Raw genomic sequence first — 11893 nt, 5'->3', positions numbered from 1 at the left:
AAGGAAGTTTCGGTCACCCCCGAGGAGTTTAAGGCACGTCTCCCTTTCGGGGCCAAGTACTCCGCCCGCTGCAATGGCGCCTGGGCGCCATTAAATTTCTAATTCAGCGTCACTTTCTGAGGGGATGTAGGAGGCTTGTAGGGCTGAGATGGGACACCGGCACCCTGCCAACGCTGTGCTCAGCTTCCCAGCACCGGGTTTGCCGTTCCCCAGGGACAGCACGCCGGGGCCGCCCGCACCCCCCCCCGCCTCGGCGGCCGGCGGGGACGAGCCCGTTTGTGAGGCGCCCGGCCTGAAGGGGGCGCGCCTCCCTCCTGCCCGGGAGGCGGAGCTCGGCGGCGGCCCGCCCCGCGCAGGGTGGGGTGGGGTGGGGGGCGTGGCCGGCTCGGCGCGCCCCGCCCCGCCGCCCGCAGGCTCTTCAGCGGGGAGGCGGCGGTGCGCAGCAGCAGCGCCATGGTGAAGATCGCCTTTAACTCCCCCTTCGCCCAGAAGGACGAGCCGAAGAAGGAGGCGGCCGAGGCGCTGGTGGCCGATAAGGTGCGGGGAGCGGGGTCTCTCCGCTGCCGGGTCGCGGCGGGAGGAGCGGGGCCGAGGGAGGGCGGAGGGAGGTGGGGGGGGGGGGCAGGAGGAGGTGGAAGCCGCCGCCATCTTCTCGCAGCGGCTGCGGGCCGGGGGAGGGCAGCCCGCAGAGTCTGCGGCGCGGCTGGCGGCCGCCTCACCGCTCCCTTCGGCGTTCCCCGGTGCTGGGGCGGCCTTCCAGCCTGGGGGCGGTCGGTCTGTGACGGGGGGTCGCTCCCCTCAGGGTCGCCGCGGTGGAGGGGCTGCCGGGCGCCCGCTGGGCGGTGCGGGTCTTGAGAGGGCCCGAGCCCCGTCGCGCTGCTGCAGCGATTTGCGGTTCCCTCACCACAGCCATTTTCCTAGCTCGGTTGCCGCTCGGGAGGCCCCGGGCGGTGCGGAGCTGCGGGCTAGCGTGACATACCCGGGACAGCTTCAGGCTGGCACGCAGGGGCCTGGCTGTTTGTCTGCCAGCTGGGCCCCTGCCAGGGCCGTGTTTCCTGACGGGGTTTTAAACCTTCCTAGCTCGCAGGCGGGTGAGTCCTGCGCCCTGGCGAGCTCCGGGGCTCGGCTCCGTCTCGGCCAGGCCGGGGAAAGGGGCAGGGAAAGTGCCGTGCCCTGGGCGGCAGCTTGGCCCTCCCGGGAAGGAGCAAGTTTGCAGCAGCGTCTTGCAGGCGAACAAAGTGGGTTAGGGCTCGTCCTCCGCTCGCTGCTGCTCTGAAACCCTCGTAGGCAGCGAGTTGGAGAGCGGCGCTGTGGTGAGGTGTCTGGGCTTCTGGTATGTCTAGCTTAAATTAAGAAACCTGCCATAAAGGGTTTTAAATAGAAACCCAGGCAAGTACTCTGTGGTTGGCTTTTCCTTCCTAACGAGTTGCCGTGTCCCTGACTTGAACTGAACTTTCCAAATCTGTGGGAGACTTTATTTTGAAGACGTCTTACTTAGTTGCTGATGTTTTTAGTCAGATGAAGAAGATCAATGTCTAGGTAAATAAATCAGTAGCTCTAGAGGAGGAATATGGGATGGACCGAGTTTATTTGTAATCAGGGAGTAAAAAAAAAAAAAAACCCAACAAAACTTGTGGAGTTGGACTCTAGTGTCTTTTTTTTCCTTTTTTCCCCTCTAAGCTGTAATCAGGAAAGCAGCTTGCCTTCCAACCTGCAGAGCCTCTGCCTCACCTGAAATAGCCTCCCTTTAAAAGGGAAGGGGTGCAGAGTGGTGTTACTGCTCAGTGGACTGTTTTGAGCTGTAGGAGTTGTATGTGTGCACAGTTAATACAGTAGCACCGAATTACTAGATCAAGAGGAGGCGGAGAAAGTAGTGAAACAGTGTAGATAAAGGACGAATTTACATCTTGAAAATGTCATTAGTCTGGCCAGTTTCTTGTAGGACAAACTCATCAGCTGCTCTTGAGGCAACTTGTTATACATATTTTTACTGGCACTGTACCATGCAGGTTCTGAGCATAATAGTTCTAATACGCGCTTACACCCTTTCTTCTCTTCTCTTCTCATGATAGCTGCTCTTCTCATTTTAGAAGCTACTCATGCTGTTTTGTTATACCCGTCACAATATTCTCCATGTTTGTGCATGTGTACATGGTTTTTTAACAACTCTTCACTCTGACTTCAGGGCTTAGAGTTGCATGTAAACATCAAGTTCACAATTTTACTCCAAGACAAACTTGTTCTAGTGCTTGTTAATGTCTCCTTTTGCTGGAATATTTGTGCAGAGCAAACAAGCTTAATGGCTGATGTTGGCTGAAACAGCACAATAAAAGTCCCCTAGAATATCTGCACAAAACACTTGAGCTTGCAGAATACTATCCCTGCAGATTCTTTGGAGCCGACTGTGTCAACAGTGTCTCTTGAGCTAGCTGCAGATGTTAACACAAGTGATTCTTCTCCTCTCTTACTCCTAGTTTCCTTTGCTTGCTACTGCACAGCTTAGAACTGTATTTTCTTTGCAGGTTTTTTATGACATTATTTTTGAGCAGAGGCTTTGTAACCTACTGGAGCAAAGTCTTGGCATTGTATTCTCTTATCAGCTCTGTCAACTCTTTCTTCTCAGATTTAGGCTGCCTACTTTGCTTCTTAATATGATAAATAGCTTTGCTTTGTTTGAAATACGTGTAGTGCAAATGTAGCTAATTACATGTCGACATCATCCAAGCACTAGGACGTCTGTAGTGCCAAAACCTGCTGCAGACTGTTATGTTCAAGTAATGATAGGGTAGATGAATAAGTTACTGAAAGGTGTAGATGAAGGTGGCAGAATATGAAGAGAACAGAATTAGCCTTGATCTTAAAAGCCAGTTAACTCTGAAAGATGGCTTTCACATAATAGCATATAAATGTGGCATAATTCTGACTTGAAACTAGTGGTGTTTTTTTGACAAAGGCTTAACTAGCCAATTGCAGTGGCTTATGTCTTGCTGAACCAACATTTTTCTGTTTGGAGGATGCGGGAGTGGAATGTAGGAGTATTGACTTTTGCAAAACAGCTTGGTTTTTGTTTCAGTACTTGCATAGCTGATGCATTTTGACTTTTACACTGCTATATCTTGCTGAGCATGGAAATATGTGCAGCCTTTGTAATAATACTGTGACTTGTCATGATCACAGATCACTTAAATATATTGTGTTTTACAGGAGTGCAAATAGTGGGACCCAAATAAAGAGAGGCCATGGAAGCTGTTGTGCTAAATCTAGCTACTGACTCCAGGAACAACACGAAGGAAAAGATCTTTTGCTGTGAAATCCAATTTTTCTTCCTGGCCAGTACAAAGAGCAGGTCTTGAAAGTGAGCTGCTAAATACCAGAGTCATGAATCATTAAAGGGACATACTTGACCAAATATATATATTATCTAAACATTTGGGTTGTTTGGGTTTTTTGTTTGTGGGTTTTTGGGTTTTTTTTTTTTTTGAAAGACCCAAAACCAGTGTGTGTTTGCCCAAAGGGAATGTCTCTTCTGATTGTTTAGTATTTGACAGTACTTTTGCTGTTCTTCTCTCCTTGGCTTGTGTGAGCCTTTCACCTGGAAGTCTAGAAAGGCACTGAAAGAACTCTTGAGTGTTAAACTTGCCATTCAGACACCGCCACTAAGTTTGCAGTTGGTATTACACAACTCATCACCATGTTACGTGATGGTAGTTTCCTTTGGATGCAGTTATCTTCTGTTTGAGAGAACACTCAAAACGGGGGGGGGGGGGGGGGGGCAGGGAAACAAGTCACTGAACTAAAGAGATAAGTTTCAGGCTGCTAGAAACAAAACTTCCCTGGGACTTGGGTGGAAGAAGGAGTATTTTGAAGCTGCAAGGTGGGATGTGCCACAGGGACGTATTTTTATTTGGCATAATTTGGAGCTGCATTTAAGCTGACGAGTGGTTCTCTTTCATAGTGGACTTCACTTGTGCATATTACAAGTTCTAAAACCTGAATGTTTGACTTGTGTCAGATGTCTGTTCCCCAGCTAATAGAGTTGCATCTTAGCTTTTTCTGTTAGTCCAGCTTTGTAAGGAAAAGTAATGTTACCTTAATCCATCTGATAGCAAGAGGAGGATAGGAAATAGGCTTTTGGGAAGAGGCCTGAAAACACTGTGTACCTTAAAATGACCTTGCTCTACAAATCTTGCTTTCCTTGTACTATATTGCGGCTGCAGCACTGTATCTTTTGTTACAGTTATTTAAATTTCTTACACCTCAAATAGTTTCTGGATAAAGGTTTTTCTAGAAAGCATCCTCTAACTAAGAAAATATCCTCTTTCAGTGCTGTTTGAAAACTGATCTTAATATGATGCGGTAGTATTTCATGTAAGTGTTTTCTTATTAAATAATGCTTGACTTACAATTCTCACTGCATACCTAGAAGAAATAGAAGATGGTGGATCAAAGTGAAGCAGTAGATAACAGCTTACTTTAAATTCAGAGCAGCTACACTTTCTAAGTTCTCATCCCTCTTTATTTAAAGGATCCAGAAGTTGCCACACATGGAGGTGAAAACTCATCTGGAAGATGTCTGTTGACTCTGCTGGGTCTAGCGTTCATCTTGGCAGGAGTTGTTGTCGGTGGAGCCTGCATCTACAAGTACTTCATGCCTAAAGTAATGTGAAAGTTCTTTTTTCTTTAAGCTTCACTGAGTAAAAAAAGTGTAATTATAAATGGATTACCACTATAATAGAAAACTTTCAATGACTGGGACATGAAGACTGCTATGTCCCTTATAAAAGCTCCAGGTGTGACAGACCTGTGTTTCGTCATAGCGTAAGTGTTAGAAATACAGTTTTAAAGCAACGTTTGCTGTAAAAATAACTAGCTTTGCTCTTACTTTCAGCATAAGGTGTACCGTGGTGAAATGTGTTACTTTGAAAATGAAAATCGTGATCGTGCGGTAGAACCTTATTTCCTCCCTATTGCTGAAGAAGCTGACATTCGAGAAGATGATAACATAGCCATCATTGATGTGCCCGTTCCAAAGTTCTCGGACAGTGATCCAGCAGCAATCGTTCATGACTTTGATAGGGTGAGTATAGGTGAAGCAATAAGAAATAAGTAGTCTTGTTGCTCACTGGGAAACTGTGGAGCGGATGGTAATCATAACAGCTCCAGGGTTTTAATTCTTGAGACCTTTAAAGCTTACTGTCAATGCAAGCTTCTCTCTGGGGATGGGTTTAAGCGTGGGAAATCTGACCCTTTCAACTCTATAATAGTAGACTTAACTTCTGCAAGGGAGGAGTGTTACAAGAATGTTAGAGGAGTTCATACCCACAGTGACTCTGACTGGATCGTTTCTCAAAACAATGCATCTCGGTGCTATGCAACTTTAAATATTGTTGCCCGTAGGATGTCTGGAAGTGACACTTGCTGTTTGGTCACGAATCGTGTGTAAATGAAGGTGAGGGTAGGAGAACACTGTAAATATGAGCCAAGAAATTGGGAACTGAGGATTCAGTCTAAGATTCTGCCAAACTGTGTTACAGCAAAATGTAGAATTCCAAACAAGTGTGGGCCTTGGATAAGTGAATTGAAAAATCACTTCAAGTGGCTGAAACCTAGAACTTGAAAATGCTGTGTTAGTTACATGTTGTTTCTCTAAAGCAAAGATGAGAGGGTGGTTTTAATTTGACTTTAATAAAAAAGTTGCGCAGATAGTATTAACAGTTACCCTTAGTCAGCTGTAAAAGCTCTCGTAGGCTGGTTGTAAATCAAACCTTGGCAATGCAAGTATAATCAGGGTAAAGACACTAGAACTGACCTCTATACGTGCTGCCTTTCACAGTAGCATGGAATGCCACGCAGCCAAGCTGTGCTACCTGTGTTTGCAGTATTTGCAGCTTTTATCTGTGTTGTCTTGACAGAATCTTGGCTATAACTTAAAGGATTCGGGCAACTTAAGAACTTCAGTTGATTCTGGCTAAGTGCTATACAAAGTCATAATAAAACAAGTGGATATTTTGATAATTTTAGTCTCTGCAGTTCTTGTGCTCAGTGGTAATGCTGATGTGACTTTCTAGACACTAATACTTTTTCTGAAGAACTGTTTACAGGGAGTGATTGCTTAGCAGCAGTTGGATACCTTTTGTTTGCACGGTGCTTAATTGGACTTCTTCAGTTACGAGAGCATACTCCCAAATACTTTCTCTGTATTAATACAAACAGTACTCATTTAGAATTATGATAGAAATGGCATTTGTAGTCAGCTCTCACTTCTGTACAAAAGTCCTGTTGTAAACCATAGCTGTAACCACTTTGTTTGCAGAAGTGGTAATAGCTAAGTTCTTGCACTAGACAGTTCCTGAAAGCATCGCTTTGATACTAGCTGTGCATGATCTCCAGCTTTTTGAGCTTCCTTCTTAGTCCTTGTAGAACTGTGTTCTAATAATCAAAGGCTGCGCTTAATTCAAAACTTGTTTTCAAAATAGCTTTTGACGGCGTATCTTGACTTGCAACTGGGTAACTGCTACGTGATTCCGCTGAACACATCCATAGTTATGCCGCCAAGAAATCTGATGGATCTCTTCGCAAAACTGGCGGTATGTGGAAACTTTACTGTTTAGTTATGCTGACAAGACCACTTTTGATAAGAATGCTGGGTGTTGCTCCCGAACTACAGTCTCTTGCTAGAACAGTCCTCTTGCCATCCAAGTACATAATCCCCCTGGCTCAGTCACTGTACTGAAGTTAAGGCCAGCTGTCAGTGTATATTATGTTGAGCAGATTCATGCTTAATGCTCTTATTAATACCTAGCTTTATGAAAGCTGAAAGCAACCAGCAAATAAGGTTAAATTTAGCTATTATAAAGGAATTTGATAAAGTTCCAAGTATCATTGAAAGCCTAAACCTGAAAGTTACTACCGGAAAGCTCGCTTGCCCCATGAGAATTTTAATGAAAAGAACAATGCTAACTTGTTCTTCTGCTTTATTGGCACTGTAGTTACGAGCTTACCGCAAGCATTTTGACTCTTCAGTGACTAAAACTGGTATTTTTCCAAGATCACTTATGGGTCAGGTTGATAGAGCTCGCTGCTACTTCCAAATTAAATACAATACTGAGCTATCGTGTGTCTAATGTACTTTTCAAAAAAAGTCATTGACTCCTCTACACCTAGTGCTAGAGGCCACCTGACCTAGTTTAGCTTGTTTCATTATTTTTTTTTTTTTCTAGCTTCATGAAGGCAAGCTTTAAGTGTGTCTCCCTGCCCCTGTTTTTAGGAGTTGGTCATGAGGGGTGGGAAGTTGTTTCAATAGTGCTGTGATCTTCTGATGAAGAACTTTTGTAGGTTGCACTGCTTTTTTTTGTATTAGAAATATATTGCCTCAAACATGGAAACTTTCATAATACTTTGTTTCTCCTCTTTTAACTGCAAACTTTCTGGTGCATACGAATAAACTTGAACGGGTTCTATTTATGTTTGCTTCATGTGAGGGGAGCAATGTTAAGGTTAACTGCGCTTTGTTTGGATGTAACTGCAACTGTTTGAAATGGCCTTTGTCAGTTTTTAACTTCTCTGGTATGCAGCTGTTCAAGACTAGCATATCTTAGTATTAAAAAGAAGGAAAACTGAAATCTAGTGCTTGAAGCCCTTCCAAAGAAAAGAGCAAAATGTAATGATGTTGTCCATTGTTAGCAGAATACTGTATGTCAAGGATTTTTCTCTTTCAGACTGGCTCTTACTTGCCTCAGACCTACCTAGTCCGTGAAGAAATGGTGGTTACAGAGGAGATAGATAATGTGTCTGACTTGGGTATCTTCATCTACCAACTCTGTGTCGGAAAAGAGACGTTCAGACTTCAGCGCAGAGACCAGATAATGGGTAAGTTCCCTTCACTAAAAACAAATCTATTGTTCGAGTAGGGAAAGGGTAAATACTTACGCCTTCGGAGTTTTTAGACTCAGAAATCTGTAAGTGTTCAACATGAGCTGAGACTTCTCATAGAACTGATGGGTGTTTTCCCCTACTTTCAAGTGTGTACTGAAGTTTCATTCGAACATGCTGAGCGAGAGTTTCAGTTATGGAATTAGAGGTTACATGCCCAAACCAAATTTGAACTTAAGCCTATTTCTGTTCCATCTTTTGGTTGAAGTTGTAAGTTAGTTTGGCCCCAAAATTCGTATAATCCATCTGATAACGTGAGTTTCTGTAGGTGCAGCTTAGTCACTGTCCTATCTAAAACTGGGTTGCAGGAGCACTAAGTAAAAGCATTATCTTCTGGTTCACTTGCTCTGACAAAAAAAAAAAAAAATAATTGAACAGCTAGCTCCGGACATCCCAGACTTCCTCTCTAAAAGAGGAAGAACACTTCATAGGAACTTCTGAGCTCTGTTTCTTTATTGCCTGTCTCCTCGCGCCACCCCCCTGCCATTCTGTGAAAAGGATTGAATTTGAGGTGTCGGTGGCCTGACATACTGGAAGGAGGCCTAGAGTACAGAAATCTGATGCTATGAATTTTAGTTCACTGGAGTTCTCAAAGCATTTCATAATTTGTTGCTCCCACCAAACAAACAGCGAACTAATCCTTTGTCAGTTACAGCCTTTCAGAATGCAAATGTTTGGTTTGTCAGAACTCTCTGCTCTGGTTTTCCTGCCAAGCTCTTAGGCAAGAGTTTCCTCAGCCCAGCTACAGCTTGCAGCATCAGGAGCCGCATCTGTTTGCTAGAGACTACATCCTGTTACTAGATGGCAGGCTTTGTATGTGGGAGCATAAAACTGCTCCTGTGTAGCTGACAGTGTAGGGCACATGAAGAAACAGTAGGTGTTGCCTTTATGGGAGGGAGAGGCATGTGTCTCTTGGCTGTTGCGAAGATGCTTTTGTGAACAAGTCTCAATTGACTGCTGCTGTGACTGAACGACTGTAGTCTACAGACAATACTGCGAAGAGTGTTTATGATGTTTCCTTAAAGTAAGTCATCTTGCTATAGCGTGTTGTTGACATCTTCGCTGCATAGTAAAAGACTTCTACAGAATACTTGCACAAAAAGATTCTAGTAAATGCATAATGAATGATTCTTGGGACAGCTTCTGTTCTGTAACTAACATTGTTTGCCCTCAGCGTGGAGGGGGGTGGGAAATCTAGTCAAATGGAAGACGGCTGCTGAGAAGATTGTTCAGGGACAAGGCTTGTCTTGCCTTCCAGATCAGATTTCTAGCACTCCTTTCTTCTAGGGTGTACAAGCCATGCGCACGTAAATAATTAGAGTAAAATGGATAAACTCCTGTAGCTTCTGTGGAGAAGTCTTCTCATTTAGCTGGTGCTGCATCGGCTCTCAGATTTTGTAGAGTTTGTGGGTTCATCAGTTAGATCAAACTGACCCGAGGTTCTGCGGCAGTTCCCTGGAGTTGTAACTGAAGGCATGCGAGAAGCTGGACAGGTCGTCCTGACTGTTCAATTATGTACCCAGTTAGATAGCCGTTGGAAACTTCTTAGCTTGTACCCGCATTAAGATTGAGATGAATTGACGGACAGCCTGTATTTTAAATGTTTATAAACTAAAGCAGTGCCCTGCTGGGTTTGGTTTAAGAGCTAGTGCTTCTAGACTTCAATAGATAGCTTTTCTTGCTTACTCTGAACAATTCTCTGCTTATTAAACAAGCTATAAATCTTTCTTCTCCAGTTGTTCTATATTGAAGTGCTTTAGTTGAGAGCTTGTCTTTGATGGCAGGACTACTATATTCTTGTCTCCTAGTAAAGATTCACAGCTGATACAGGTAAACTGCCTGTGTCAGATCCAATGCTGGCATGTCCCAAAATAGAGAAAATCACTTTAATAGTGTTAGGAAAAACTTCAGTAAGATCATCAGCTGAGCGGCAAATCCTCACAGGGCTCTAGTCAAGGTGAAGACTGCTCTATAGAAGCACACTCTGTGTTAATACATACAGGGTGAGGGGAAGTGCTCATAAAGAGCTAGGGTTTTTTTCTGCACCCTTTCTGAGTTTTTAAACTCTTTCCCTGTAATTTCAATCTGCTTTGCTTTTCCTTTCCTTTGTGGTTAGGAAGGGCTATGAGAAACTTTGCCATAAAGGATCTATTTAGTGTTGTCTCTTCTGTCACTAAAATGGTGGCGGGGATACTAGAAAAAAGTGCTTGCTTGCTTTGTCCCCTGTGTTGTATGTGGCCCCCTCTCTTGTTACCATTCTGAAAATGAGGGAGGCTTTCTGACAGAAAACAAACTGACATCAAGCTCTAGTGGCAATTCACGGCTGTAGAAACACTGTGTTCCGAATGATTGTATCTTGCTGCTGTTCGTAATGTTACAAAACCTGTAAATACTTGCCGCTGGATTATAGATCTGCTTTACTTAGGCTCTCATCTTCTCTCGTCCCCAGGTCTGCAGAAACGTTCAGTGGAGAACTGTCATTCAATCAGACACTTTGAAAACTCTTTCGTTGTTGAAACAAAGATCTGTCAACAGTGAAAGGTGTTGGATGGGAGGTGACTAGTTCACACCTTCATTGAGAAGTCTGAGCATTAGACGTCGACTTCTTAAATTAAAACGTGCAGTGATAATCAAAAGCCTTATGCATTTTCTGTGTATTGCTTGTATTTCAAAAGACTAAGTCACCATTTCAGCTTTCTTTGATCCTTGGTATAACTTTTTAGTTGTCTCATGTAAAACTTAAATTTGAGTAAGGTTTTGTTTTTTCTTTTTTTTTTTTTTAGAAGGTTAATATCAATTTATCCGTTGAATGTGTTTGATTTAGTGTAATCTGGGAATGGCAGAAAAATATATATATATAAAACGGTTAACCAATTCCTTGGCTGGAACCAATTTTGTTCACCTTAACTTTCACAGAATGATTAATATTAATAATCTGTGGTTTGCACATCTTGTGTAGTTCTGTAGAATAGCTCTGCACTCCGTATCCTGGCTAAAAAACCTTCTGATGCGTATCATTAAAAGGTTTATTTTAACTACCATGTGTGAAGCATGTAAAATCCAACCTCAGTGATCATAAACCTTTAACACTACCCTGTTTCATTTTGTGCAATTACTGTATTGAATTCGTATGTATATTTGGAACCTTCCCCGAGCTTACGTTTAATTCTTCTACCTTTGTTTGGTTTTGTGGTATTTAGTTGTTAGATTCAGATAGAGTTGGTCTTAAAGCTTGTCAGTATTTTTGGTTATGAATTGGTTTATCCTGTAACTTCCTATTTCAAGAATCTGTTCTGGTATAGCTCACTTGTGAATGTGACTGTAGTTGTAAACTTAAACTACTCTGGCTTATATAAACTTTTTAGATCAACTTTTTATGAGCAAGTAGCATTACTACTGCAGTCAGAGCATTGTTGCTTTTTTTGAAAGCTGCAGTATAAAGATAATGAAGAGTTAGTGTCCTGCAGTTGATGAACTTGAGAGTTTTATTAAGGGACTTTATATTGGCATAAATTCTGCAACCCTATAATAAATGTTTCTCTAAAACTTTGGCGTTTGTGTGACTTCATGGTGCTCAGAGGCAAGAGTACAGTACGCTGGTGTATGGCCCATGTGGGGGAGGTGGCGGTTACGGGCCTGGGGCAGCATGCGGCGCTCTTCCCTCTTAAACCTCTTACCCTCACCTCTTTTTCAGCTTGTGAAGCCGAATTTCCTCTTCCTGGTGCTGTGGCAATGCTTTGTGGTGCAAAACGAACTTGGGGAACAGAGGGAAGAAGAGACATCCCGCTTCAAACTTGATCCCCCGGCAGGCAATTCTCAGTGATGTTTAGTGCTGGAAACTGAATCCGTTGAGCAGAGTTCTTGGCAGCCGGGCAGTAACTGTCAGTCGTGGTATAGCAAAGGAAGGATGCATTCTGTAATTGATCCGTTTGAATATTGGTGTTGATGAGGCTGGTGATTA

The 11893-nt window shown here is 43.5% G+C and overlaps 1 protein-coding gene across 2 annotated transcripts; it reads left to right on the top strand.

Annotated features, from left to right (window-relative positions):
- The first annotated feature begins 428 nt into the window (after positions 1–428).
- ITM2A (integral membrane protein 2A) lies at positions 429–11478 on the top strand. 2 transcript variants are annotated; one of them, XM_050901666.1, is made up of 6 exons: positions 429–537; positions 4526–4657; positions 4889–5077; positions 6477–6587; positions 7719–7869; positions 10382–11478. In XM_050901666.1, the coding sequence occupies exons 1-6, from the start codon at positions 454–456 to the stop codon at positions 10468–10470; spliced, it is 756 nt and encodes a 251-aa protein (XP_050757623.1). In that variant the 5' UTR covers positions 429–453; the 3' UTR covers positions 10471–11478. The 2 variants fall into 2 exon arrangements, with proteins under 2 accessions (XP_050757623.1, XP_050757624.1); XM_050901667.1 differs by lacking the exon at positions 4526–4657 and having other exon boundaries at positions 429–567.
- Positions 11479–11893: the final 415 nt, after the last annotated feature.

Source organism: Gymnogyps californianus, chromosome 9 (assembly GCF_018139145.2).
Source record: "Gymnogyps californianus isolate 813 chromosome 9, ASM1813914v2, whole genome shotgun sequence".
Lineage (NCBI taxonomy): Eukaryota > Metazoa > Chordata > Aves > Accipitriformes > Cathartidae > Gymnogyps > Gymnogyps californianus.
Note: the sequence above shows the minus strand (reverse complement) of the source record. Positions and strands in the feature narration are given on the sequence as shown.

What these genes read in the sequence shown, in the direction of transcription:
- ITM2A (XM_050901666.1), top strand. Translation starts at nt 454, where the DNA reads ATGGTGAAGATCGCCTTTAACTCCCCCTTCGCCCAGAAGGACGAGCCG. An exon ending in ACAAGTACTTCATGCCTAAA is followed by an intron (nt 4,658 to 4,888) that starts GTAATGTGAAAG and finishes TCTTACTTTCAG; the next exon opens with CATAAGGTGTACCGTGGTGA. An exon ending in TCGTTCATGACTTTGATAGG is followed by an intron (nt 5,078 to 6,476) that starts GTGAGTATAGGT and finishes TTTTCAAAATAG; the next exon opens with CTTTTGACGGCGTATCTTGA.